We start from the raw sequence: 25,141 nt of genomic DNA, 5'->3' as shown, positions 1-25,141 counted from the left end.
TATGTTCGATATTAATTCGTGGCCTAACTCACCCACGCCAACGTCTAAATCATACAACAGCACCCTAATCACTATAAATCAACCCAAAAATTGACATTAAATAAACTAATTAATTGCGAGTTTTGCACCCTTTACCATTGTCCCTAATAACCTCTCAAACAAACAAGGTTCTTTTCACATAAAATAATAATAATAATTTGAACGTCGATTATATTTAATTATAAAAAAAAAAAAGAAGAAGAAATATTTCAATTCTCATCACCTGGTTTTAAAGGACAGAACAATGGCGGACAATGCCTAGAAAAAGAAAGAAACGGCACCTGAAAAAAAAAAAAAAAAAACCATGGATGACAGAAAAATAAAGTGACAAGTTCTTAAAGCAGTGGGGTGCTAAGCTGAGAAAATGGATGATGCGCAGTGCAATGCAAAGAGGGATCATATTGTTATTATAGATAATATCATAGGTTTCAATGTAAATGATAAAAGATTATCTCACCTACCAATTATTTTATGCACTCAACTTATCTTAGGTTTCAAAGTTTTCAGCCCCTTAACAACCTTTTAACAATATAAGTGGTTGAGTGCAAAAGATAAAGAGAGAGAGAGAGTCCCTACCCTACCTAACTTTAACATAGATAGTTGGGATAAGAAGCCAAAGAAATCTAAGAAGGAATAAGTGGTAAATGGAAGAAAGCAACTCCTATCGGCTATGGAAAGGTAAGAAAGGCAGATTCAGGGACCATAAAGACATATATTTAGAAGAAAACCTATTACGTAAAAAATTTAACGAGAGACATATATTTAGAACAAAGTATATTACATAAAAATAAAAAATAAATAGAGAGATTTTAATGATTGAAGTTTTCCCTAATAAACTACATATTCAGCATTCAACAAACATTGTCCGCCTAACTCCCGCCATGAGGACAATTTCCTCAACTTACAGAGCATTCGAGCCAAGATAAAAAAAAATCTAATTAAATGTTATATGAGGCAGATATAAACCCCTTTGTCAGCTTGACAGAAGGTCCACCCAAAAGAGGCCCCCCTATCATATAAGAAGATAACGAACCCCACCAATAAGGGTCATTTCAGCACCTGTCTGTCCATCAGAAATAAGAAATATCTTTTGTAACTATAACATATCACCTTCAAAAGAGTATGTCAAGCACTCCCTCAATTACAAGTCATAACTGACATTCCATTTTCCATTGATGTCAGCATTCAGTGTCCAATTGTTTTCCCTGATCTGCAGGTATGGAACCTGAAATGGAGGGGTAAGTGAATTCAGCAGAAGAGGTGAATATAATGAACTTCAAGAAAACCAAAAGACATGTTACACATTCTGCACAACGCATGTCTCCTGAAGTCAAAGAAACTATTCTAAGAGTCTTAACGGATTTTAACCTGTAAAGCTAACCATTAAGAATTGATAGATACTGCACAACACAGATGTCCAGAAGTCAAGGAAACTAACTAGAGTTTAACGGATTAAAGCATTTAAAGCTAATCATTAAGAATTGATTTTTTCCTGTAAAGAACATATGAATATACGAAAGGATCAGAGGGTAACAAACTATTGGAGAGTGCGGTGGAGTTAATTTATTAATTCCGAGTTTTCTTCATACTGGCCAAAATATTATTCAAGATCGAACCTTTTTATTTTTTTCATTAGATAATAAACCTTTCAACCCCACCTGTGATATTCCTTCTAATCAAATAGTTACAGAGCCTTGAGCTTCTGGTGTGATCACTCTTTTCCAATATTGAACAAAATCCTATATTATAAAGATAATGTAGAGTTGAGCACACACACATGTATGTATATATATAGAAAAAGAAAGTCATTTGACGATTTTAATTCATTGCTGCCCAAGAAATTCCGATGATTATGACACGTAAAACGTTTCAGTTAATTTAAGTCCTGGGATCCATTGAACAACTTCTTTTTTCCTCTTTTATTGAATTTGCAGCTATCAACCACAGCCAGAGTCATTGTTTCATAATTTCTGAACTTCCACTTAAACACTGCAATGAAAGAGACTCTGAAACACCATGGTAGGTACCCACAGGGAGTGATGCATGCAATAGTGCTGGGCCCAGTACTGTTGTTAGATGCAATCTGGCTATTGGGATTTATATTCAAAAACAACACTGTCCACTCCAGGAAAACAAATATTAGAAGAACGGGTACCGGAAGGAAACTAATATGCAATTAAGAGATACACGTCAAAAAATAATAATAATATTGGCTCATAAAAAACCAACAGTGCAACGGGAAAGTGATTTAATATGTAAAGATAAAAAAATAAAAAATAAAAACACAGAATGATTGCATTTGAGAAGGGAATTATGACTTCACAATTAATTGAATTCGCAAATTTTGAGACGAAAAATGCATAATTATGCTGAAAAGTACCGAATCGAGGAAATGTACCATGTTAAAGACTTTGCTAACTTTTTTTCCCTTAATGGCTTTTTCCTGAATGACTTCACAGCCAACTTTGAGCCTTACATCTTGGTCTTTCTGAAAATTCAGTATGCCTAAAGTAAATTCAGCAGCCCCACTCGGTGTCCTCTGTTTAAGCATTACCATATATAAGTACCACCAAAAATAAAAAATAAAAAAGATTAATGTCCAACACTTCATTTTACACCGTGTCATCCTGTATGGGAGAAAATGAAGGGAACTTCATTTGCAATGTGCTTTTATGAATTCAATTTGATGAATTCGCATGGATCGTGCACCCTTAGAGCATTTACTGAATTGACTAAAAAAGTGAACAACATAAAGTTACGCAGTACAAGAATCTGAAATTTCATTAATTCAATTTTTTTTTTTTTTTAAATAAAAAAAATAGGATTGGGGAAAGAAAAAAAGGTGTCCTGCTCCAGCAAACTTTATTACGAAGGTTGAGGATCAATTCTCATGTATCATAGCAATTCTTTTAAGACAGAACAAAACCAACCTCTTTAAATTCTTTATCAATGTCATATCGCCCCTTGATATTAAAGCTTAACAATCCATTGGTTGTCACAGGAAATGCCTTCTTGCCCTGCATGCTATAACGGAACTTTTCCTGTCCATTATAGTGCAACCCAAATCCAAGGCTGGCCGATAACTATAGACGATTATCAGATATGTCAACTTAATGTAAGGACAGAAAGATTTGTATAACTTCTCACAATAATTGCCATAACCACTAAGAATGAGTACATACATCCGGGTAGAAGCGTCTCATAACTGCACTTAAATAACATGGAACTCCAATTTTTGTATCTAGCTCGCCATGAACCTGGCAAACACATGTAGACACACAAGAAGAAAAGGAAACTTATAGGAAAGTTCATATACTGAAGCTCAAGGTCGAAGTAAGATTATATTGATTGAGACTATCCGAGTCATCTAGATACAATGTATAATGAATCCTCATTTCACAACAACTGAGCACACAAATCAGACAGCGTCTTATTGAAATTGATCTGTAGAAGCCAAATGTCAAACAGAACAAAGGAAAGCAAAATTAATTTCCAATTAATGTATCTCACTAAGAATACCATTAGGAGTAAAATGAAAAGGACAATGCATCAAGCACACAAGGGGGTTCAACTACATAATTAGTTAGTTTAAATATATATATATATGTGTATATGTATATGGGGAGAGAATGAGAAAGAGAGATGATGCTGAAAAGAATATTGGATATTTTTTTTACAACTGCCCATCCATTTCTCTCTTCAAGTCCTAGATATCATTTGCCTTCCAGCTGCAACATTCATATAAGATTATCCAATAATTCAAAATCACCATCCAAGAGGGCTTCCGACGATTCGATAATATATATGATCAATTAAAAAGAAACAGCTTTCAATAATTTATAAGGTTTTAGTGGGTGAGATATTATGGGTTAAGAACATTATATATCTGGGAGGAAAAAAGCTAGAGGTGCTGAATCCTATAACTTGTTCCCAATGTAATTTAAACACCAAAATATCGGTAATTTTGGTCAAAATTTCAATTTTATCATCTTCAATTAAGAAAAAGAAGATCACTATAATGGGGCATATCATTCAAACTCTACAAGTAAAAAGCGTCATCGGCACAACATACCAACACTTGACTTTAAACACCAAAATGACAAACTTTGAACCAATAGCCCTTGCAATTCGAATGTTAGGCATATATAAAACTTGAAATTTTAAACATTTGTAGATAAACCTCAATCGCGCAATTAATGGTGTTCATCATCCACAGTCCAACATCAAAATGAATATATTATAAGAATTGAAAATTTTGCAAGCATTACACCATTAATTACGATTTGATAAACTGCAATGACATTCTTTTTAACAATTCAAACAGATTAAATATGCAAAAAGCAAATAAAAATAGCATAGATTCGGAACAAGAAGTGTGATAGTAATTGGCAAACATTATATGGAATGAGATTAAATAAAAATAAAAAAAGATTAGAAGATAAGAGCTAAAAGAAAACGAATAAGTGTTTAGAGAAGGGTTTGTACCTGCAAGTGGGTTTTGGAGTCGATGGCGATCTTCTCCTTCGCATGGATTACCAAAGCTCTTGAGTCGCAGTCATATCTCAGAGAAGTCTCCATTACTCTTTTAGGAGTGCTATTGCTGGGATAGAGTATAAGACCTCGCAACAACAAACAACCCTAGATATGGTGAAAACTGTCTTGTAGTGGGTATTTATCCCTTAGTTGTAGCGTGCTCTATCTAGATTAATATCACTTTACTATATAGATTCTATACTAGCAAAATACACAAACAAAATATATATGAAATACAAAATTTAATTTTAAAAATCTAAAAATAATAAGAGTATACTTTTTTCTTTTTCTTTTTTGTTATTCCAAAGTACTCTTAATTATCGAGGATAAGAACAAATCTTCTTCTTCTTCTTTTTTTTTTGCATCTCACACACACACACACACACTCACACACCTACTTTGTTTCTTTAAAAATTAGAACCCTCACCAACTGTTTTAAAGGGTAGAGGAGATACAAGTATGAACAAATCTTTAGACCATTGTTCAAATCAACAATAGTAGATTATAATATTAATTCGGGCTTTTATTATTTTTTAAATAATAATATAATAATAGTAGCAAATATAAGACAATAGGATTAATGGCAATTATCATTTTTAATACTCAATACCATCGTAAATAGAAATAAATCATGATATTAGTAGTAGCTTGGAAGTTTGATGGACAAGTTAGTGATATCAACATACCAAACAAGTTGAAAGGAAAATTTTGTAAGAGGAATGTTAAGAAAGTGTTAGGGCATTAAAAATATATATATATATATATAGATTTACTAATCAAATTGTGAGGGAGAGAGATTACAAATAGAGCCTATTAGTAATAATGTAGGAGAAAATATATTGGGATGTATTAAATTGGCCATGCCATCATATCTAAAAATTAATTGGTGTTCAGTGAAGGTAAGACACGTCTTATATGGCATTCGATCCAGGCCTACCCTTGTAAGGAGCAGCATTATATGCTACTTTGTCAACAATCCCTCCCTCACGAGATGACTATCTTGAGAATCGAATCCATAATGTCTACCTTTCCAACAATCTCTCACTCGTGCGTATGGCCATATATCACATGACCCAAAGTTGTTGCACTCGTACAAAACAAAAGATTAATTTCATTTTTTCTCGTTCAACTAGTAACTATTTTCTTCTCTTCCTTATTGCTTTCAAGTAGCATAGACACAAACACGAAACACGAATACCTCGACATATCAAATTCTAAAGAAAAGTAAGAAACGAATACCATATCAGCATGGCTATATATATAAATATATAATTTTTTAATAATATATATATAGTACAGAGCTTCATTTCTAGTTTATGCTATAAATTATATTGGTACATAATTTAGAAGATGAAGTTATGATATTACTATAATTATTGTTATATCATATCTGCTACTGTTTCAATACAATTATGTTTTTGTTTTGAAAAGGTACCATTAAAGCATACTTATGATTTACAATTGAGATTTGTAATTTTGTTTGATACAAAGTTGCACAAGTTTAATGCTTTTGGAAGTAGAAAGTTTTGGAATTACAATTCCATACTAGATTAGCAAATAGAAATTTCTTTGCAACAGCGTGATGTTCCATTTCTTTTGAATCCATGGCAAGCAATGAATTGTCCACCTGTTTAATTAATTTTTTTTTGGCAAGTACACAAAACTCAACACACACACACACATCCATGCACTATGCCATATTTACATATTTGAACCCTTAGTCTCTATCATGGAAGGATGAGGAGATAACACTACTATAGGCTTGGCATTAACCCTAAGCCCAGTAAGGTACGTAACAAGAAATTGAAAACTGTTTTACCAAGAGTCACAAGTTTCTAACATATTCATACTGAAAAGATTTTCTACAAATATTTTCACTTTTCAAGTCAATCCGATCCATTCGTCGACTTGATCGCAGACAATTAGGGAGAAATAGTCAATTTTGAAGAAAGTATCATCAACCTCTTTCATAGATAAATCAATATGATTCAGAAGAAGAAGAACAATGCAGAGGCTTATGGAGTGTCCCATCTCTTCTAATTCACCAAATCTCATAGAAACAACATCCATAATTTCATGTCACCTAAGAAACGAAACAGAACTTTTATCACAAGCAATAAAATCAGATGTATACTGTATATTGTATAAGTCCTTTTCTGTAGGGTGTACATTACGAAGGTCAGAAATGTATAAATGTAACTAAAACTGGAAAGAAACGTACCTAAGAAACAAACCAGAACCATTTTTTTTTTTTTTTTTTAAATCTGTATACATTATACAATCCAACTACAAACAGTGCTGGAGCAATCAGCGAGTAAACGGATTGTAGCCTGATAATTTGCACCGATATACCATTCCTAATTGATCAGGTGTAAGATGGAACAGAACTAATATCATTCCTCATAATAGATACATGCATGGTGCAAATGTAGTGAAGGAAAGACCCCGATAGGCATCAGCGCAAGTGAATGCCCTGGTGCAACCATGACATCAAGCATCCTTATTACTGAACATGGCCGATTTTGGGGGAATTCTCAGGCGACTCAACTGGGCTCCCACCTAAAGTCCGAGTTGGAGGCTTTTCTTGCTTCTTCTTGGCGGCATTCTTTTGCCAGTTCCTTAGAGCTTTGGAAGTTTGATCATCAAAAATAGTCTTCTTCATAGTTGATCCCATCTGAAAATTCCCAACAGGAAAAAAGTACCCTATTGTTAATTGAATTAACACTACGAACGATATATAAGCATTAGAAAATTAAGTTGCCATCTGAATGCATTATAACGTGAACCAGGAAAAGGCGAGAGGTTACTTGGTTAAAAAGTCTTAGCTAACTGAACTGGAACTGCATTATTTACTATATGAAACTCATTCTACCTATTAATCTTTGACCAAGTTCCTATTGCTTTCCCACATCATAAATTCCCCCTCCCCCACCCCGTCAGCCTAAAAAAGAAAAGGATAGACAAGAAGAAATTATTTGCATCATACAAGTACCTGAGTAACGAGGGCATATAGTGGAAGTGTAATGTAGCTGCACAAAAATTGGACAATAAACCTGCAAAATCAAATCTCCCAATTAGTCAGAACAGAATGTTCTACTATTCTATCAGGAAAGATTACTATGTGCTTCTTGGATGAATTACTTAAAAATTTCCATTAAAATTTTCTTGTAAAGGGATTAGCAATGAATTTGTTTGAAGTTGTCAAGCTAGAACAATATTTAGGTACTTCAAGGACATCTCTTGCAAAAGTTACAGTAGAAGTAAATTGTTCAATGGAATTGCTTCCCGAAACTCCTACTTACCCTACCACAAGTCGAATTATTACAAGAGGCAAACTTTCAAGAAAGCAAGAATGCGTCCCGAACTCATACTGCACAAAGAAAGATCACTTCGTATAAATAGTGATGAATTTGCCAAAAGTTGACGAGGGAAAAAGAGGAGAGCTGTTCATTACCGTTGTCCACAGGATATATGTTAACTGGAAGGCATTCTGAACACGTGAGAAAGCAAATCAAGTTGTTAGAGAATTTTGAATACTGAGCCTCAAATTATAAGTATTTAAATGTGATATATATACTATTTAGAAATGGTTAAAACTTGTTCCCACTACATCGAGCTTGTTTTCTCCTCTCCCACCACATTTTATAAAACATGGGTGGCTCCTAAGTCCTAATCCACTGAATTGCATGCCACCTCCACCACTATATATATTTCTCATTTTTCATCAAGTAAAATGAGGCAAATTTTACCTGAAATAGTGTGAGATGTATGAGAGTGAGAATAAACTGAGGCTTGCTAAACCAAAAATGTCTATCAGAGACTTGCACAAGAGGTATGCCTTGAACTACAGCATGTTTTTCTTGGATTTCGACAGCCATCTGTGTTATAATAGACTGGAGCTTTGTTCCAACTGCTAAAAGAACCTTTAACCGATCCAATAATCAGCCCTTTCCTTTTTAAACTAAAAGCAACGAAATAGAATATTATATCGAAACAAACTTTCTTACAAATAGAGGCATTATGGACAGCACAAACATAAGCCGCCAGCCTGCAAGAAATGAAATGGTTAAATGAATGGCAGAGTCTTATTTGTGAATTTGAAAGCAAAATATGTCTGTCAATATAAATTTCCATATATAAAATTGAACTCCACTATCAAATGAAGGAAAACGAAAAACTCACTCACCGCGAACATTAATAAGCAGATTGATGGTCGCAAAACCCCATAGCAGCGCACTAACAGCACCAGGAAAATATTGAGTCAGATGTGTGCAGAAAATAATTTGTGACCACATTAGGGCAGTCCCAAGGCAAAATTCTCAAAACAAAACTGCAAGTAATAAGACTGTAATCACTATGTTAATGACAGAAAAGTACCTGATTCCCACAACTACCTTGAAGTCGTCTTCTAATGACCTTTTGATATATTTTTGGAAGTTAAACTTACTTCCAGGTCTTAAATGAACCTATAAGAATTTAACAATTTATTTATTTTTTGGTCATAATTTAATTAGTCAACCAACTACAAAAATACTAGCATAATGTCAAAATGCTCACATTAAATTCTTATCCCAAGAACTAATTGACCAATTTAAAAAGTACAAATACAATTTTTATATTCTTGCACTTAAAAGACTCACCGAGACAAATCCATTGCGCATGGTGGTGTAGTCAGCTTTTCGAACAGACCTGAAGAAGTGCCGAAAGAAGCATGCCTGAAAGGTTTGATTTAATTGAGCATCAAATTAGTCTAAAATGTAGTACAAAAGAAGACCAACCTACCTGCATCAAGGGGACTCTAGTAACCGTATGAAAACCAAACAAATCAACAAATTAGAAAGAAAACACAGTTCCACTAGACTAGAAGAGTGTTTCTTGAGTAATAAATGTGTGTCAATAAATTTATTATTTTTAATATTTTTGACTATATAAGTTGAATTTAAATTCAATAATGAAGATTCATAGTGTTACTCTACAAGGTCTCGTAAAATATTAACCTCCATTTTTAGCCACCACTAAGAAATATTTAAGTTGGCGAGGTCAAGGACTATATTTTCCAACCAGTGTTAATTTTGAGCTTCCAATAAATCTGGCTATAAATAATTTTATTTTCTTTTGGAAAACAACTCTTAATAGTTGTAACTTTTCCTTTTCAAATTCAAACCAAATAGTCATAGTGCTAACCAAAATCCCACAATATAGACAGTTAATTAATCAGCACAACAAATCATTAGGAATTGAAGGGTTATTCAGGATATTTTTGTAAAAAAGAGAAAACAATAATCAAGTATTTGGTAAGGAAAATGTTCAACTTAATTTGTTAAACAAACAAGATCTGTTTTTAAATTAAGTATCTGAAAATGTTATAGAGAGAGAATAATTTAACTAGCATATTGTCACCTTTATTGCAAGAAATTCAATATGTTATTAAAACAGGAATGAATGATTCAGCAACATATTTCAGCTTTCTTACAATATAAAAGAAGAATGGTGTTTTGGTCCAGAAATTGGTGTGATCTTTCACAAAAGATGTCTCATGGGTAAGCCTGAATTTCATAGAATCTGCACGAGAGGCACACATAAACTTAAAAAATCCGGCTATGAAATATACTAGGAGCAAAAGCAACAATTTAACGATATTGGCGGCTTCTCAGTTGGGAGAATGGCAACGTCAAAGTGGAATATGTTAAGCTACTAGAATAATAAAGCAAAATACCATTTTCATATTCCTTAGCAGCTTCCACCTCCCATTCCTTCCACCTGCGTATCTGCATGTACAAAATTTTTAAATGAAAGTTAAGCGTAGATTGTTCCCCATATATATATATATAGAATCAAGATGGAAGGCTGTCTGTATGGGCAAGGCCATCTTTGGCATAGAGGAGAAGACCAATCATGATCATCTAAGCAACTTTATTTGCCACTAGAAAAGATAAAAAGAAACTATCTCAAGGTGATTCTTGAACCCCTCATGCCACTTGCATCCGGTTGCTTCATTTTTAAATAACAGAACTTTCAAGTAACATGAGAAAGATACAAAAAGCAATCACATATGAGCACCCACCTTTGCTCTCCCAAGCATCATCGTCGTTGCACTGAAAACAACATGGAACACTGCCAAAAAGAATATGAAGAGGTGTAACTGATGCAATCCATGGACAGATATAAGCGGCACGAACCCCTATTGATAAGAACTGGATTAGTTATTACCTGGGAAGAACAGGAATTCATGTAATCCATGCACATATATTTCATAACTAATTTTTTAGAACCTATACAAATCCATAATGTGAATGAAAAAGTTAAAGAGTCGAGGAGTAAAGCTTGAGTACATAATAGCTGGACAATTGCATTAAAGTTGAACTCCATATTTTTATTAGAAAATGCGATTTTGATTAAAAGAGATATTAAAATTATGGTATGATCATTCGTGCAGATGGTATTAGGTGATACTTTACATGTATTAATAAGTTTAGCATACAAGAAATCATAGATAGCCATTACTCTATGTGGTTCTGCATAGATAGCCAACCTTTGGCATGATTTTGGAATTCTCTGCTCCCAGAATCAAATCTGCATTCTATGCTTGACATTCCAAATTTTTATCATTGCACAAGTGCAGCCCTTAGCATAAAAGAAAATAAAAAGAGAGAAATTGAGATGTGGTTAAATCAGTTGCTCTTTCTTAAAATAAATGTGTGCCTTGATTTTAGAAAATAGTACTTCGGCCGACAAAGTTTACTATGCTATAATTTAACCATAGCATGCACAAAACAAGCTAAATCTACAGATCCGATAACCAATCATGGACCACAGACAGCTATCAGGGAGCAGTGATTAACTAGGTTGTTTAGTGGATTTTCCCAAAATATATATATATATATATAATTTTTTTTTTGTCTGTGGATTTTTTAAATTACACTTCCCATGTCTTCCAAGTCCAGTCCACCAAGGTTTCCTATATACTGTGGGAATGGGATGACCAAAAACTTGTGTTATGGAAACCTTCCAGCTTCTTTTGATGGTCATTTAACTCAAATAATTCACAAGAATGGAAAAAGTGAACAATTCTTAAGGTGTTGCTTCGTTCAATTGATATCAGAAACCAATAAAAAAAAAAGCACACACCACATATTCAACGTATTGCTCCTTTTGAGAAACCTTTTATATGGCGATACATAAGATGCTCCTCAAAATTAATTTGCCTTCGTAATCCTTATACCACTTTAAACCAAAGCCAAAATAAAATTACAGGCAGCAAAAAGTTAGTTATAAGCATTCAATAGCTCTAGCTTTTCTTAGCCCTCGGGTTCTTGGCATAAAGATGTTGGTAAAATCAGCATACTAATATAATGTACAATGCACCTTGTTTGTGGAACATTCGAAATAACAGCGCTGATTTGACTTTTCACCTGGATATCAATCCACAAGCAGCATCTACTTATACATCAGCTACTTTTGGTCAATAATACAAAACCTACACATCCCATGAATTACTATGTAGGACATCATTCAATTAATTATTGTGATTTCATCTCTTCCTGTAAATTTTACATGCCCTCGTTGACTCCCTAACCCTCCGCCCCTCCCCCTCTCCTCCCCTTTAATTTCATCACCTTCAAGTCATACAACTCTCATGACTCATAGTCATGCCTAATCTTATATCTTTCGTAACATTTCAATTCATTTGTGTCATCATTTTCAATGCAGATACACCCACTACTGTTACTCCAAGCTTTTCCGTACATTTGTTTTTCAGCGCCAACATTTTCTTTCTTCCTAGCATAGGTCTAGCCTCATTGATGTAACGAGTTTCTTTCCCAACTTCACATATAATGTGAAATCACAAGAAACTAATCCACATTTCCAATATATCCTCCCATCTCGGGTGCTATACTCCATTTCACCTCAATCTCCATCATGTCTTTTCAATTTATTTCACCACACTAACCAAAAGGAAAGTAATTTGAAAAGGCCAGTTCACATATTTGGCCTGCAGAGATAATGAAGATACAAAATCTAAGGATAATAGATGTGCATTATACTTAGAGAAAGGATTAATTAGATTGGTAATTGAGATCGAAAGAGTATTGACAGTTGAAGAAGGTGAAAATAAGCTGGAATCACCAAATTTTTATTATTATTTTTTAATCTAATCCTATGTTCAAAGAGTATTCAGAGTATTTAATACATCGCGCTTTGTTGTGCACTTGTGCATAAACTATAGTTACGCATATAAGTTTAGCTTTTCATTGCTATCCGAAGCATCCATATCACAGTCAAGATTCAAAATCTAATAGTATTTGCAAGACGCACTTACTGGCTTGCACGCTGGAATTTGAGCATCGGCTAAAAATCTACGTTCATCCAATAGAAGCGTCCGCTGGTGTTCGGGCTCAAGAGCTAAAAATCTGTGTTCATTCGTTAGAAGCCTCCGGTGATGTTCCGTCACAAAATCATAAGGATCTGAAAGCATATGCTTTGCTTCGTGAGTGTCGTCGTGATCTTGCACTTTGCATGGCAACATTGTGTTTGCCACCTTTATAGGAATACATATTTTGGCAATGTAGTTCTGCCCAAATGTCAGGAGAAGGGAAATGAATCCAAGAACCATAAGCTCTGCAAAATCAATCCGAAATAGCACAACGGGTCACTAAGAACCATAGGAACCACCCAATTCAATCCATCAAAGAAATTGATATACATAAATACACAAAATCATTTCCTTTTTAAGATATTGACATCGAGGCAGAACAGACTCAACATTAATGCCATTAAGGTGGTTGCTTAAAGTCCCGTGTGAGAAAAAAAAAAAAAAAAAATCGTAGAACCACTCAATAAATCAATCAAAGAATTTGACATAATCATATACATAAAAACTCAAAATCATTTCCTTTTAAGTATACATTGAGAAACCCCCATTACTTGCATAAAAATATGCATATATTTACCTCATTTATATATATATATATTGGCCTTGGGTTTCAATTTCTATGGAGCTAAGTAAAAAAATATTAAAAATTAAAAAAATGATGGTAACCTTACCGCCTTTAATCTTCTCTAGAGCTTCAACCAGAGCAGGTTTGCGTCTTTTCTCAAACCACTATCAAAGGGGAAGCCAAAAAAAAAAGGGTTCATCAAATGAAATTGTATTAATAACAAAAAAATAAAATAAAATAAATGAAAAAAATATATATATATTTACCGCTCCAACCGAATGAAGAACTTTCTCCAACAATATAGAAATGATGATGATAACCGCACAAACCAAAGAAACGGCCCAGGTGGGTGTTTCATCGAGCTCTCTGGACGGAGTATCTCCTCCTCCAGCCATTTTCGATCAACCAGAGAGGGAGAAACGCAGCAGAAGAAGAAGAGATTCACGAGGGTTCAGAAATGGGTGATTTTGAGGAAAAATGAACCATTATTGCATTGTATTGTTGTTGTTCTCTTCCTTCCGGAAGGACGGTTCAATTTTTTTCATTTTTTTCTGTTGGTGGTAACGGAACTGGACCGGGATTGGAAATGACAGAAAGAGGTGGTGGTGAGTTGTAGTTTTGCAGAGTACGTGGTTTGCCCATGGTTCTAGTTTTTACCAACCTATTGACCAGAGTGTAAGTAGGGATTCGCCCTATATTTAGTCTTTCCAATTTTTATATTTAGTCTTTTCCAATTTTTCCATTTTTCATTTTTTTTTTTTTTTTAACTTATTACTACTAATAATGTATAGTTATTAATGATTATTAATACTAATTTTGTATAGAATATTAATACCAATTTTTATAATTATTCATGCTTATTAATGGTAATTTTGTATAAGAAAATTAAAGTTGACCCCCCCCCAAATTTTATATAGTTCTCATTACTTATCTATGAAAATTAAAGATGGTTTGTGAAATAAATTATTTATGACTTTTTTGACCCTGGTCTTGCCTTTCAAAATTTAAACTTAATAATAAAAGTGTTTATTATTTTGTAAGTCATCGTAAAACGCATTAATACTCTCTTTCTCTCTCTCTCTCTCTATATATATATATATATATTTTTTTTTTTGTATATATAAACTATTTGTTAAGATTTGAAGAGAGAGACAAAAGAAAAAAATAGAAGACAATGACAACTTTATTAATGGACTGATAATTAATCTTTTTTTTATTTAATTTTCTCAATTTATAAATTTGTTCTTAAAAATGTATACCTCTAACTTTTAATCTAACATTCTTATCCAAAAATATATATATAAAAAAAAAAACACTCATTTGATGGAAGGATAGGTTAGACAAGTTAGAGTAAGTGACATCTATATGATGAAATAGTTAATTCTATATAAAAAAAAAATTATTTTTATAAATTGTATTTTTGACCAAACTAATCAAACATGGAGAGGAGAGCACTAGGACCAAACTAATCAAAAATGGAGGCAAACTACAAACTTCGTAGTTTTGTTTTTGAAAGCCATCAGAAGACCAACAAATTGATTCATAATATAACTTTAAATTTTAAGTTCTAAAAGGAAGTAGAAATCAGAAAACCACAAATTGATCTAACTTTAACTTTTAAGTTCTGAAAGCCAAAAAACGAAGTAGAAAATCAAAATTCGCCGTTGCCGGGGATCGAACCGGGGTCATCCGCGTGACAGGCGGATATACTCACCACTATACTACAACGACTTGCGTGATTCTGGGTTACAGTTAATACAATTTGATGATGTGTTCAGAGATGATGTGTCCCACCTCAAATCTGACCTTAAAAAAGAAAAATAATAAAAACAAGTCAACGGCAAGTATATCGCAACCATGATCGCTTCATTGTCCGCAATGCACTGTATCACTTTTTTATTTCTTTTTCTAAAATGTTTGAAGCATCGAGATCATCGAACAGGGAGAAATAAAAAAAAAAAAACGCCTATTTTAAAGCTCCTCTGCTCCACCGTCGGTTCGTTTCACACTCACTCCCCATTCTCTCTCTAAACTCTGATCTCTTAACAAAACCCTAAGGATGAGTTGTCTCTCCACTTCGTTGGTCTCAACCAAGAATTTCTCAGTCCAGTCATCATTCGGTAATTTTGATCACTAACTTTTCATTGTTCGATTTGATTATTTTTAGTATTATTTTCATAATAATTGAAATTTTCGTACGTGTTCACTATCTTATTATAACTACAATTTTTATCTCATTTTTGCTGTTTAAGGTGTATTTTCCTCTACGATTCATACAATGCTGAATTTGCATGGATCTGTTACATTTTTTACCGGAAATGTTTGTATGTTTATGGTTTTAGTGTTCAAATCACATGTTATATCGACGGTCCTGGTTCACGTTTTAGATTTTTGCCTCCGTTTGGTTCTTGGGAAAAGGATGAGAGAGATTAGAAGCAAAAAAAAAAAAAAAAAAAAAAAAATGCTTAAAATGGCTAAATAATGTGTTCCTTTCATTAGCATGTTTTAGATATTTCGAACTTGTCCATGAATCAAACAGATTAACGGGCACAGAGGAAGCCAAAGATTTACAAAAGGAAATCACTTTGTAAACAAATAAAGCAATCACAGTAGACAACACAAGATTTTTATGGTTCACCCAAACTCAAGCTTCGTCCATGGATGAGGAGACTCATTATAATCATGTAGAGATATTACAAACTCGTAAACCCACCCTACCCACCCTCGCGAGATTTGCCCTTACATGCTACACGTCTCTCCACTCATACCCTCAACAATAACCTATACACCCTCGCGAGATTGTCCTCACGGACTACATGTCTTTCCACTCATACCCTCAACAATAACCTACGTAACTATTGATAGAGCCCAAACCCAACTCCCTCGAGGCCCATAGTTATCATAAAGTTACACCCTTAAACACGACTCTAAAATAGATAATTTGAGACATCATTATCCTAATAGAGTGTGGAGTGTGCTGCTTCTATGCAAATTCAAATTAAACCCCTAAGTTAGAGATGTAGTTGATTGGTTATTAGAACTTTGAAAAGTTTCTGTTGATGATTTTGGGAGCATATTGGGTTTGAAGCCAGTGATTGTAATGATGATTTTGACAATGATGAAAATAATTCTTGTGGTTTGGTTGTGGTCTAAGAAGCATGGACATGACACGATACAACATGGATATTAAATTCTAAAACAAGAATAGGACATTGACACAACATGAACACGGCTAAGATAAATATAAATTTTCATTTATATATCTACTGAGTTTAAGACAATTATAGAACTATAATTAATTTTTAAATTTTATAGTAAAGTTACATAAGTTAGAATGGGGAGCTATTTGAATATCAAAAGGAATATATTATATTATATATGATATTACTATTCTATCTTGTTATTGTAGTTATGTTTTTGTTCATATTACATACTATGACATGTTCTCAATGTCAATTTTTTAAAGAAAAAGAGCTTGGACACTTTGATATATGTTCATAATTTTGTTTATTGGACTGCTGTGTTTTATATAAGACGGAGTGTGCGATATGTTGTTGAGTGTGGAAATGTGTTGAGCAAGTGTTCGAGATGTGTCGGGCAAGTGTCCGAAATAATAAAATTATTTTTAAATTATGGACACAGTCCTGAAGTGCTGGAGACATGTCCAAGAGTGTCCGTGAAGTGACATGTCCATGCTTCTTAGGTTGTGATTGTATGATTTGTTGTTTTTACTAGTTCTAAACTTTTGATGGAATTCGCTGGTGATACACAAGGTGTCTGGGACCATAGCAGATGAAATTTGTGATGGCCGCAGATATTGTCATTCTATGATAATAGTGGTTTGAGTTTTGGACGGTGTAGAGAAAGAAAGGAGGGGTGTGGTTTGGTCTACAATGGTTGGTGGATGTGCTGCCAGTGACTGGCAGAGGCTCAGTTCTTTCCTCTCCTAGTTCAACAAACTGCATATTTATGAGGCCAGTTATAGGCTTTGAAAATTTTAATGATGGTTAATTACTTAATTTTGTCTAGAGTGGAAATTCATAAATATACGTTAAGTAGAACTTAACATTTGGACCTCTTGTACATAACATTCCCATTTTTGGGTTTTTATTGGACAAAAGACTTTTTCATGGAGTAACTTTGATGGTTGCAACTTATTCGGTGATTGATGGCTTCAATTAACACAACTGATGTTATAGGTGCTAAAATTGGTTTCAATCCAACAAAACTTGGGAGGATTTCGTATGATGACTTCTAATATTTCGGTTCCCTTTTTGTAAAATGAGAATCATTGTTTTCCAGCAATGTCATCAGTTTTTGTTGGTAAGTTTGGAGATCATACCCCAGATTGGGTTCATGTACTGCTAGGAGCTTGAAAACCATCTTTATGGACTATGTAACTTGTTTGGCCACTAACCTATGGCCTTCTTGCTAATTCCACATACTCCTCTTAAAATGAAAAAAGAAGCTAAAATGGCAAACACCAATTGGCCTTTTTGTTGGTTTTGAAGTTGAAATGCATGATATGTATTTTATCACTTATCGCACACTTGGTGCATTTTTTCCACCAAAACAATTCTTGGCACATTTATGATTGCATCATATGTTTAATCATCATGCTTAATTCCCTAATTCTTTTTACTTTAATGAAATTTAATGCTAGGCGCACCCTTGAAATCAGTGGACCAATGTCTGGGGTGTGTGCCCACCAACTTGTCCTTCAGTACCAATCGAGCGGGAAGGCGGCAAATTTCCAACTCTAGGAGGGCACTTACTGTTCAAGCAGGGTATAGGTATCATCTCTTTCGTGAGCCCTCTTGTGATAAGGCCATTCAAGTTTGAGTATAAATATGAATGTATTGAAGATTTATTGGAAGATTTAAATAGAATGATTGTTTTTACTTTTGTAATTTAAGCAGTTTTTCCCCTTGTTTTGTTGTCTTTTTCCATCAATGGTCTCAGCTATTATAAGGATAGCATTCTTACAAACAGTTTATTGCTACTTATGTTATTACAGTGATGACGGAATACCTATCAGTGGCGCATTTGTTGGTGGCTTTATTTTGGGAGGATTACTCGCTGGCTCCCTCGGTTGTATATGTGCCCCTCAGGTTGTGTTGTTTTACCTACCATAATTATCTTATTCAAATTGATGTAGTTCATATTTCTGCCATTCATGGGTCAGTCGATTCTGGTGTCAATACATGTTATAAAAATTTTACTGTAAAAATGATATTTAGTACCAATTGGTGCCATATTGGACCTAAAATTTTTGTTCCTCCTCAGATTAGTAGAGCACTAGCTGGAGCTGACAAACAGGATTTAATGAGGAAACTGCCCAAATTCATCTATGATGAAGAAAAAGCTCTTGAAGTGAGTAATTGCTCCTTACTCTTATCTGTATTAAGTTATTTTGCATGATCAACCCCACCCCTTCTTTTCTGAGGTTTTGCATTCAAAATTCTTATCTTAATTATATCGTTTTTTTTTTTTTTTGCTTAAATTTCCATATATTATGTACAAGAATTATTGCTTGTCTCTTCAAAATTTCCCTTGGCCACTGTGCCCCCAAAATACCTGAATGTCTAAACATTTTTCATATATCATGTAAGTACTAAATCTCATACATTATTGGCCCTGAGCATTCTGACACAAGTAGACTACCAGCAATGTGATTAAATATGCATCATTCATGTATTTGAAAAGTGGTTCTCCGTATTATGAGAGCATAAATTGGATCATATGCACAAGTTGAAAAGGAGGTAAAAAAAACAAGCAAATGGTGGTTGGAAACTACATAGAAGTAGAATATCCGAAGTATTCTTTTGTATTGAAACACTTGTCAGAAAGAAAAAAAAAAATCTTTGGTATTGAATCTGCCAGCTGTTAGCATGAGCAGTATTCCTGCCACTCCTTAGGGAGTGGATGCAAGGTTCAGCTCCCATTGGGAGATGCAGGTGTGTGTTATGCCCATCGATATACATATATATATATTTATATACATATATATATATATTATTCAACTCCTAGGTTGCAAACTGCGGAGCGGCTCCAAAAAAGTTTGTCTTTCCCTTTTGGGCTGTACACAATACAGCTGAAGTGCTTTGCTTCATTGTAACTGAATGACTGAATTAATTCATGGATTAATAATCCCTCCGCGATGGCAGAGTGGTTAAAGATAATGAAAAACTATTGGACATAAATCTTCAGTATCACTTCATTCATATATATATATATTTTTTGGGTAAGTCATCTTCATTCATATTTGTTTTCCAGTCATTTGTGATTATTTTTTCTTAATCACAAATGTCTATTGTTTAACTTAGAGTCAACTTCTACATTCGTTTAATTGACCAAAACTATCAACAAACCAAACAGCACTGATAAATATTTCTATATTTCTCCTTTCTTGATATTTTATCTATAGAGAACTCGGAAGATACTGACACAGAAGATTGAACAGCTGAACTCAGCTATTGATAATGTTTCTGTTCAGCTCCGATCAGAAGATCCCCCGAATGGTGTGGCCGTAAATCCAGATGAACTTGAAGCTCCTGTATAAGATGCTCAGGTTCACATATAATTCATCTATTACCGGATTAAGGAATAATAGTTGAATGACTTATATTTGTCTCTTGACATTGAACGTGGTTTTCTTTGAATATGGCAGTTCCTAGCTTGAGAAATTATGTTTTTTCTTGATATGATAAACAATAATATAAAAAAGGAAGTTTTCATCTGATTTATATACAGAACTTTTTATTTATTTTGTCTTCGATTTTGGTGCATTAACTGATATTCCAGTTTAGATATGTTCTCAAGAAGGACAATGCTAAAAGGTCCGAAGACTTCAGCCGAAGCCATTGCAGGTTTCGGCAGAAGTCTTGTGTCTAAATTTCATTTTAAACTTTGGGGAGAGTGGGTATATAACTATCTTCTACTTCAAAAATTCGAAAATAAAAAATAAAAAAAATATGTGACGGATTAGAATTTTGTAACATGTCAAGCTTTAATATTCCTTTCCACTTTAAACTTAGTACTGAATTATTACCTTCTTTTTTATTTCTCTCTCTTGGGCAATGAAGTTTTATGTAACCTGGTCTTGTTCTGTTGGCATTCAACTATTTCAACGCGGTATGTGTAATTTGTGTACGTATGGTTGGTAAGATTTGATATCAAATCAGCTGCTGAGTGATTCCGTTGCATTTTAGGTGAAAAATCTTGAAGATTGTACATCATGTTGATTCATATCAGTGAAACAAACCTAATACGAGTTTTTTTTCTTTTTTTTACCAAGACAGAAATTCAGTGGTTGAGATTGTATAAAATATGTTTGTGTGATTCGTATCTACAAAAATGGTACACATGCCACTTTACATAAATAAATAAATATTCAAATTTAATACATCATTATTTAGTCTTATTACAGGGGATATATAAATGAGGATCCATGTTAGGGTGGAACTAAATTGAAAATTAAAAAATCCGAAACCGAATTGAAAAATTGGAACCGTTGAGGCCTATAACCGAATTATCATTATCGTATCGGTTCGATTAGGTCTTGAACCACAATTTTATCAAAATATTTTAATTATTACGATAACAAATTGATTACTATTTTTATTATTTTTTAAAATATAATTGTGTACGGTAACAAATTTTTATGCAATCCTAATTTAGAAATTAAAGCATGGGTTGAATTCAATCTAGATGACCAAATACTACTCAAAACCCAAAATGTGGGCTTTCACACGGCCCCTCCCATATTTCAAATCAAGAAGACCTTTTTTCAAATTTTCCAATTATTGTGTCTGCACTTTGGACACATTACTTTATATGTTGAAAAAGAAGATAAAACACCGAACAAAATTTCAGACTTTTATCAGAGTGATATAAGCATGAAAGAGTGATTGTCTTTTGCAGCTCAGCTGGATACCACAGCCTCTTTTATGGAGTTCCATTTATAACCTTCAGGTCTATTGGGAAATAATGTTACAAGATGCTAAAGAGGAGGGCAATTCAGCCAACGTAAAAATCGCATGAGAAATAGTCAAGCTTGCTTGCCTCTACCAAAAAGATTCCATCTCTCTGTCTAACCGATTTTGGTCTATTGTAGTTTGGCTAAGATAGCCCGGTTTCTTCTTAAAATAACCAAAATGCCATAAGTTATTCCCTTCCAATGTTACCCTTCAGAATGCATTTATTATTTATGAGTTGTGTGACATACCTTCACTCATTAATTCAATAAATAATATAATAATATTAGGCCAGCAAAATCAGTGGCACTCTTGTAATTCTAACAGAATTCGATGGGCTTCTCTGCAAGCAACAGGACATATATTCATACTAAATAAGAAGTCCACACAACACTCAGTCAAAAACACACAATGGCTCCTAGTCCTACCAAGTTCCTTGTCCTCTCACTCCTACTCACCCTATTCCATAATGTTTCCGGCGTCGGAATAAACTACGGCACACTTGGAAACAACCTTCCTCCGCCGAAGAGGGTGGCTCAGCTCCTTCAATCCACCCTCATAGACAAAGTCAAGATCTACGACACCAATCCAGACATCCTCGAAGCTTTCTCCAACACCGGCATTGACCTCATCGTCGCCGTAGAAAACAACCACGTCGCCAACATAAGCGCCGGCACGTCCGCGGCCGACCAGTGGTTCGGCACCCGAGTCGCGCCGTTTATTCCGGCCACCTCCGTGGTGGCCATTGCAGTGGGCAACGAGTACCTGACACAAGACCACGATGACTTGGACCCCAAGGCATTAGTCCAAGCCATGCAGAACTTGCATGCAGTGCTGATTTCACGTGGGCTTGATCGTAAGATTAAGGTCACAACCCCACATAGCATGGCAGTTTTAGCTTCTTCATTTCCGCCTTCAGCTTCCACATTTGCCATCAACCTGATCCCCACCATCACCGCCATCGTCGGCTTCCTCGCTGACACCGGTGCACCCTTCATGGTCAATGCCTATCCCTATTTCGCGTACCGGGACAACCCCGGCACGATTAGCCTAGAGTATGCATTACTAGGCAATGCTACCGGTACCGGGGTACGCGACCCTAAGGGGTACATGTACACCAATATGTTGGACGCACAAATTGATGCGGCACGGTCAGCAATCAGCGCTCTAGGGTTCGGGAACCGGTCGGTCCAGATCACAGTATCGGAATCCGGTTGGCCGTCGAAGGGTGAGTCCGGTGACACTGCAGCCACGCCGGAAAATGCAAAAACTTACAACACTAGGTTGATTGAACGTGGTCAGTCTACTAGAGGCACGCCCATGAGGCCCAAGGACAATATAGAGATATTTGTGTTTGCACTGTTCAATGAGAACAAGAAAAAAGGGGATGCTAGCGAGAGAAATTTTGGGATTTTTAATGGTGACGGATCTAAGGTGTATGATGTGGATTTGAGCTGCGAGTTTTGCAGTGGTGGTGGGAAATTAGGGTTTGGCGAGAAAGTTTCCGGCGTGGCTAGGGGGCCGTCGGTTTGGTGCGTGGCGAAGCCACACGCCGACGAGAAGGTGGTGCAAGCAGTGTTGGATTTCTGTTGTGGGTCAGGTGGTGTGGATTGCAGAGAGATCTATGATAGTGGGAAATGTTTTGAGCCCAATAAAGTTCATGCACATGCATCATACGCCATGAATGTGTACTATCAGATGCATGGGAGGAACTATTGGAACTGTGATTTCAAAGGCACTGGTCTTGTTACATTCAGTGACCCAAGTAAGTACATTATCACATTTCTTACTTATTCACTCTTTGTCATTTCTTCCTATGTTTAGTAGTCTATTCATGTGCATTTTTTGAATTTACTTGCCCCCTTTTCCATCTGAGCAGGTTACGGGACATGCCGTTATGACGACATATAAAAAAGTAGTGTGAAAGCCTGATAATATTGTACACTTTAGCCCAACTTCAAACATTACGATCGGGTGTGAATTGTGTTGACAGTTGTTTTGCATTGTTTGGTAGCTAGTGTTATCATTATCTAATCGGAGTACTGTTGAAGATAAATGTGACATTGATTTGTTTGGTTTTAAAGAGCCGAGAATTCGTTGGTTTGATCCGTGACAATATTAGGAAATTCAAAGGTACCATGCATGAAGTGTTTTGAATATTTGGTTGGTTTTTCATAAAGTGGGGTCTCAAGCTAGCTTTTTTTAACCCTTTTTATAGGGAGAAGCAAAAAGATAAAAGATGCACATGATAAAAGTTAAAAACATCTCCTCAATCAAAGGCCTTTTCTTTTCATTAAATTTTTACTTTATGCCTGTTTATATTACTACTTCACATGGAATCGAATCACCGTTTAGTTTATATTAATCAGAAATAATACTAGTACATTTTGACTATCGGATCATGCTATTCAAGTCCATCCAAACAGTCATTACTGGAAAAGTCTGGGTTAATATAAATCACTTTTAAGTACATCATTTTGGTTGTATAAATAACGGTTTCGATCTTCAGAATTTGCATTCTCTCAGTGACCTCCATTAACTGAGTTTTTACTCATTTATACAATAAATTAACATTTGTGCAATGTGCCATAAACTCATTGTGCGGACAATAAAACATTGGCTTGCAAGCATTTAACACATATGTAACATCTTCTGACGCTTATTTTAGGAGTGCACAAAAATCTTCCCTCATTAAGTTGTTAATGGAGCCATAAAAATACTAAAATTCCCTTTCTACAATTAAAAAAAAAAAGTAGTAAAAAATTCCGTTGTAAAATGACAATTATGACCTTTATTAAAGGACAGGATGAGATATATATATAAAATAAAAAAAAAAAAGAAAAAAGGTAAGGGCATTTTCGGAGTCAAATAAGGAGATTTTCCTTATTTAATACAATTAACTAATCATGCGTGAGGCACGTGGTTTGTTAACGGTAAACCTAATTTGTAATATTTTTAAATTTTTAAGGAAGTCATTTACTCAAAATAAAAGGGGTGCTATTTGCTCAAAAAAATCCTTATGAGTGTTTTAGATATGTACTTAGACTAAAAACATTTGACGAAATATAAAAAATAATTCCATATCACACAACATATTTCCAAATACCAAATCTAAAGTATCGATTCAATATTTCTAAACACAACATAAGTAAACGATGCGACCTACTACTGTTTCCCTCTCTTTGAAAATTGAAATGTAAGTGATAATTGAATACTCCAACATACACCTTTTTATGTTGATATGTTCGTGTGTGTGTGTGTGTCAAATTGAATTGAAAGACTATTATTTTGAATCTCGATATATTGTGGCTTCAACAATTTAGAGATCGTTTGAGATTATTTTTCAACTATTTAAAATTTTTTTTTTTAAAAAAAAAAATTGTGTTTAGACATGTTCGACAATCATTAAAATTACTTTTAGCTCCGTAGAGTTTTTGAATGATGCTAAAAAATTTGTAATTTGTAAAATTCCAAGCAGAGGTGCTATATTTTAGTTAACTGTTTCTTCTTAGACAATTTTATCCTTTTCATTTTTTTATAAAGACAAGCTAAAATTGGTAACATTTAAAACGTCCTTGAGGTTCTATATTTTAGTTAATTGTTTCAACTTAGACAAATTTATCCCTTTTTTTAATTTATAAAGACAATTCCATC

The 25,141-nt window shown here is 34.3% G+C and overlaps 4 protein-coding genes across 7 annotated transcripts; 2 read left to right on the top strand and 2 right to left on the bottom strand.

Moving 5' to 3' along the window:
- Positions 1–222: 222 nt before the first annotated feature.
- On the bottom strand, positions 223–4,740 carry LOC132278701 (outer envelope pore protein 21B, chloroplastic-like). Of its 4 annotated transcripts, XM_059780556.1 has the most exons (6): positions 4,525–4,728; positions 3,222–3,296; positions 2,970–3,122; positions 2,438–2,578; positions 1,150–1,264; positions 223–320 (listed from the first exon to the last, which is right to left on the bottom strand). In XM_059780556.1, exons 1-5 carry the CDS (start codon positions 4,615–4,617, stop codon positions 1,181–1,183), a joined length of 546 nt encoding a protein of 181 aa, XP_059636539.1. In that variant the 5' UTR covers positions 4,618–4,728; the 3' UTR covers positions 223–320; positions 1,150–1,180. The 4 variants fall into 4 exon arrangements, with proteins under 4 accessions (XP_059636539.1, XP_059636541.1, XP_059636538.1 ...); XM_059780558.1 differs by lacking the exon at positions 2,438–2,578 and having other exon boundaries at positions 4,525–4,740; XM_059780555.1 differs by lacking the exon at positions 223–320 and having other exon boundaries at positions 776–1,264; positions 4,525–4,727.
- Positions 4,741–6,729: 1,989 nt separating this feature from the next.
- LOC132279709 (MLO-like protein 9) lies at positions 6,730–14,520 on the bottom strand. Its single transcript, XM_059781739.1, has 15 exons — positions 13,778–14,520; positions 13,618–13,675; positions 12,893–13,191; positions 10,637–10,753; positions 10,289–10,340; positions 10,046–10,134; positions 9,213–9,287; positions 8,950–9,038; positions 8,759–8,808; positions 8,580–8,620; positions 8,322–8,495; positions 8,027–8,062; positions 7,875–7,942; positions 7,565–7,625; positions 6,730–7,246 (listed from the first exon to the last, which is right to left on the bottom strand). Exons 1-15 carry the CDS (start codon positions 13,904–13,906, stop codon positions 7,076–7,078), a joined length of 1,509 nt encoding a protein of 502 aa, XP_059637722.1. The 5' UTR covers positions 13,907–14,520; the 3' UTR covers positions 6,730–7,075.
- A 908-nt stretch (positions 14,521–15,428) lies between these two features.
- Positions 15,429–20,277, top strand: LOC132279020 (uncharacterized). The gene is made up of 5 exons (XM_059780935.1): positions 15,429–15,631; positions 18,175–18,304; positions 18,529–18,622; positions 18,798–18,884; positions 19,939–20,277. The coding sequence occupies exons 1-5, from the start codon at positions 15,571–15,573 to the stop codon at positions 20,071–20,073; spliced, it is 507 nt and encodes a 168-aa protein (XP_059636918.1). The 5' UTR covers positions 15,429–15,570; the 3' UTR covers positions 20,074–20,277.
- A 1,588-nt stretch (positions 20,278–21,865) lies between these two features.
- Positions 21,866–23,570, top strand: LOC132279305 (glucan endo-1,3-beta-glucosidase 12-like). The gene is made up of 2 exons (XM_059781233.1): positions 21,866–23,252; positions 23,367–23,570. Exons 1-2 carry the CDS (start codon positions 21,899–21,901, stop codon positions 23,396–23,398), a joined length of 1,386 nt encoding a protein of 461 aa, XP_059637216.1. The 5' UTR covers positions 21,866–21,898; the 3' UTR covers positions 23,399–23,570.
- The last annotated feature ends 1,571 nt before the right edge of the window (positions 23,571–25,141 follow it).

Source organism: Cornus florida, unplaced genomic scaffold (assembly GCF_030987335.1).
Source record: "Cornus florida cultivar Cherokee Brave unplaced genomic scaffold, ASM3098733v1 CherokeeBrave_3.0.0_Hap2_Chr10, whole genome shotgun sequence".
Classification (NCBI taxonomy): domain Eukaryota; kingdom Viridiplantae; phylum Streptophyta; class Magnoliopsida; order Cornales; family Cornaceae; genus Cornus; species Cornus florida.
Note: the sequence above shows the minus strand (reverse complement) of the source record. Positions and strands in the feature narration are given on the sequence as shown.

Coding starts and splice junctions, on each gene's coding strand:
- LOC132279020 (XM_059780935.1), top strand. CDS start 15,571: ATGAGTTGTCTCTCCACTTCGTTGGTCTCAACCAAGAATTTCTCAGTC. Junction 18,305..18,528: donor ACTGTTCAAGCAGGGTATAG/GTATCATCTCTT, acceptor ATGTTATTACAG/TGATGACGGAATACCTATCA. Junction 18,885..19,938: donor ATGAAGAAAAAGCTCTTGAA/GTGAGTAATTGC, acceptor TTTTATCTATAG/AGAACTCGGAAGATACTGAC.
- LOC132279305 (XM_059781233.1), top strand. CDS start 21,899: ATGGCTCCTAGTCCTACCAAGTTCCTTGTCCTCTCACTCCTACTCACC. Junction 23,253..23,366: donor TGTTACATTCAGTGACCCAA/GTAAGTACATTA, acceptor CCATCTGAGCAG/GTTACGGGACATGCCGTTAT.
- LOC132278701 (XM_059780556.1), bottom strand. CDS start 4,617: ATGGAGACTTCTCTGAGATATGACTGCGACTCAAGAGCTTTGGTAATC. Junction 3,297..4,524: donor ACTCCAAAACCCACTTGCAG/GTACAAACCCTT, acceptor TGTGTTTGCCAG/GTTCATGGCGAGCTAGATAC. Junction 2,579..2,969: donor TTGATAAAGAATTTAAAGAG/GTTGGTTTTGTT, acceptor ATGCTTAAACAG/AGGACACCGAGTGGGGCTGC.
- LOC132279709 (XM_059781739.1), bottom strand. CDS start 13,906: ATGGCTGGAGGAGGAGATACTCCGTCCAGAGAGCTCGATGAAACACCC. Junction 10,341..10,636: donor TGATGCTTGGGAGAGCAAAG/GTGGGTGCTCAT, acceptor TTGTACATGCAG/ATACGCAGGTGGAAGGAATG. Junction 9,288..10,045: donor CACCATTCTTCTTTTATATT/GTAAGAAAGCTG, acceptor CAAACCTTTCAG/GCATGCTTCTTTCGGCACTT.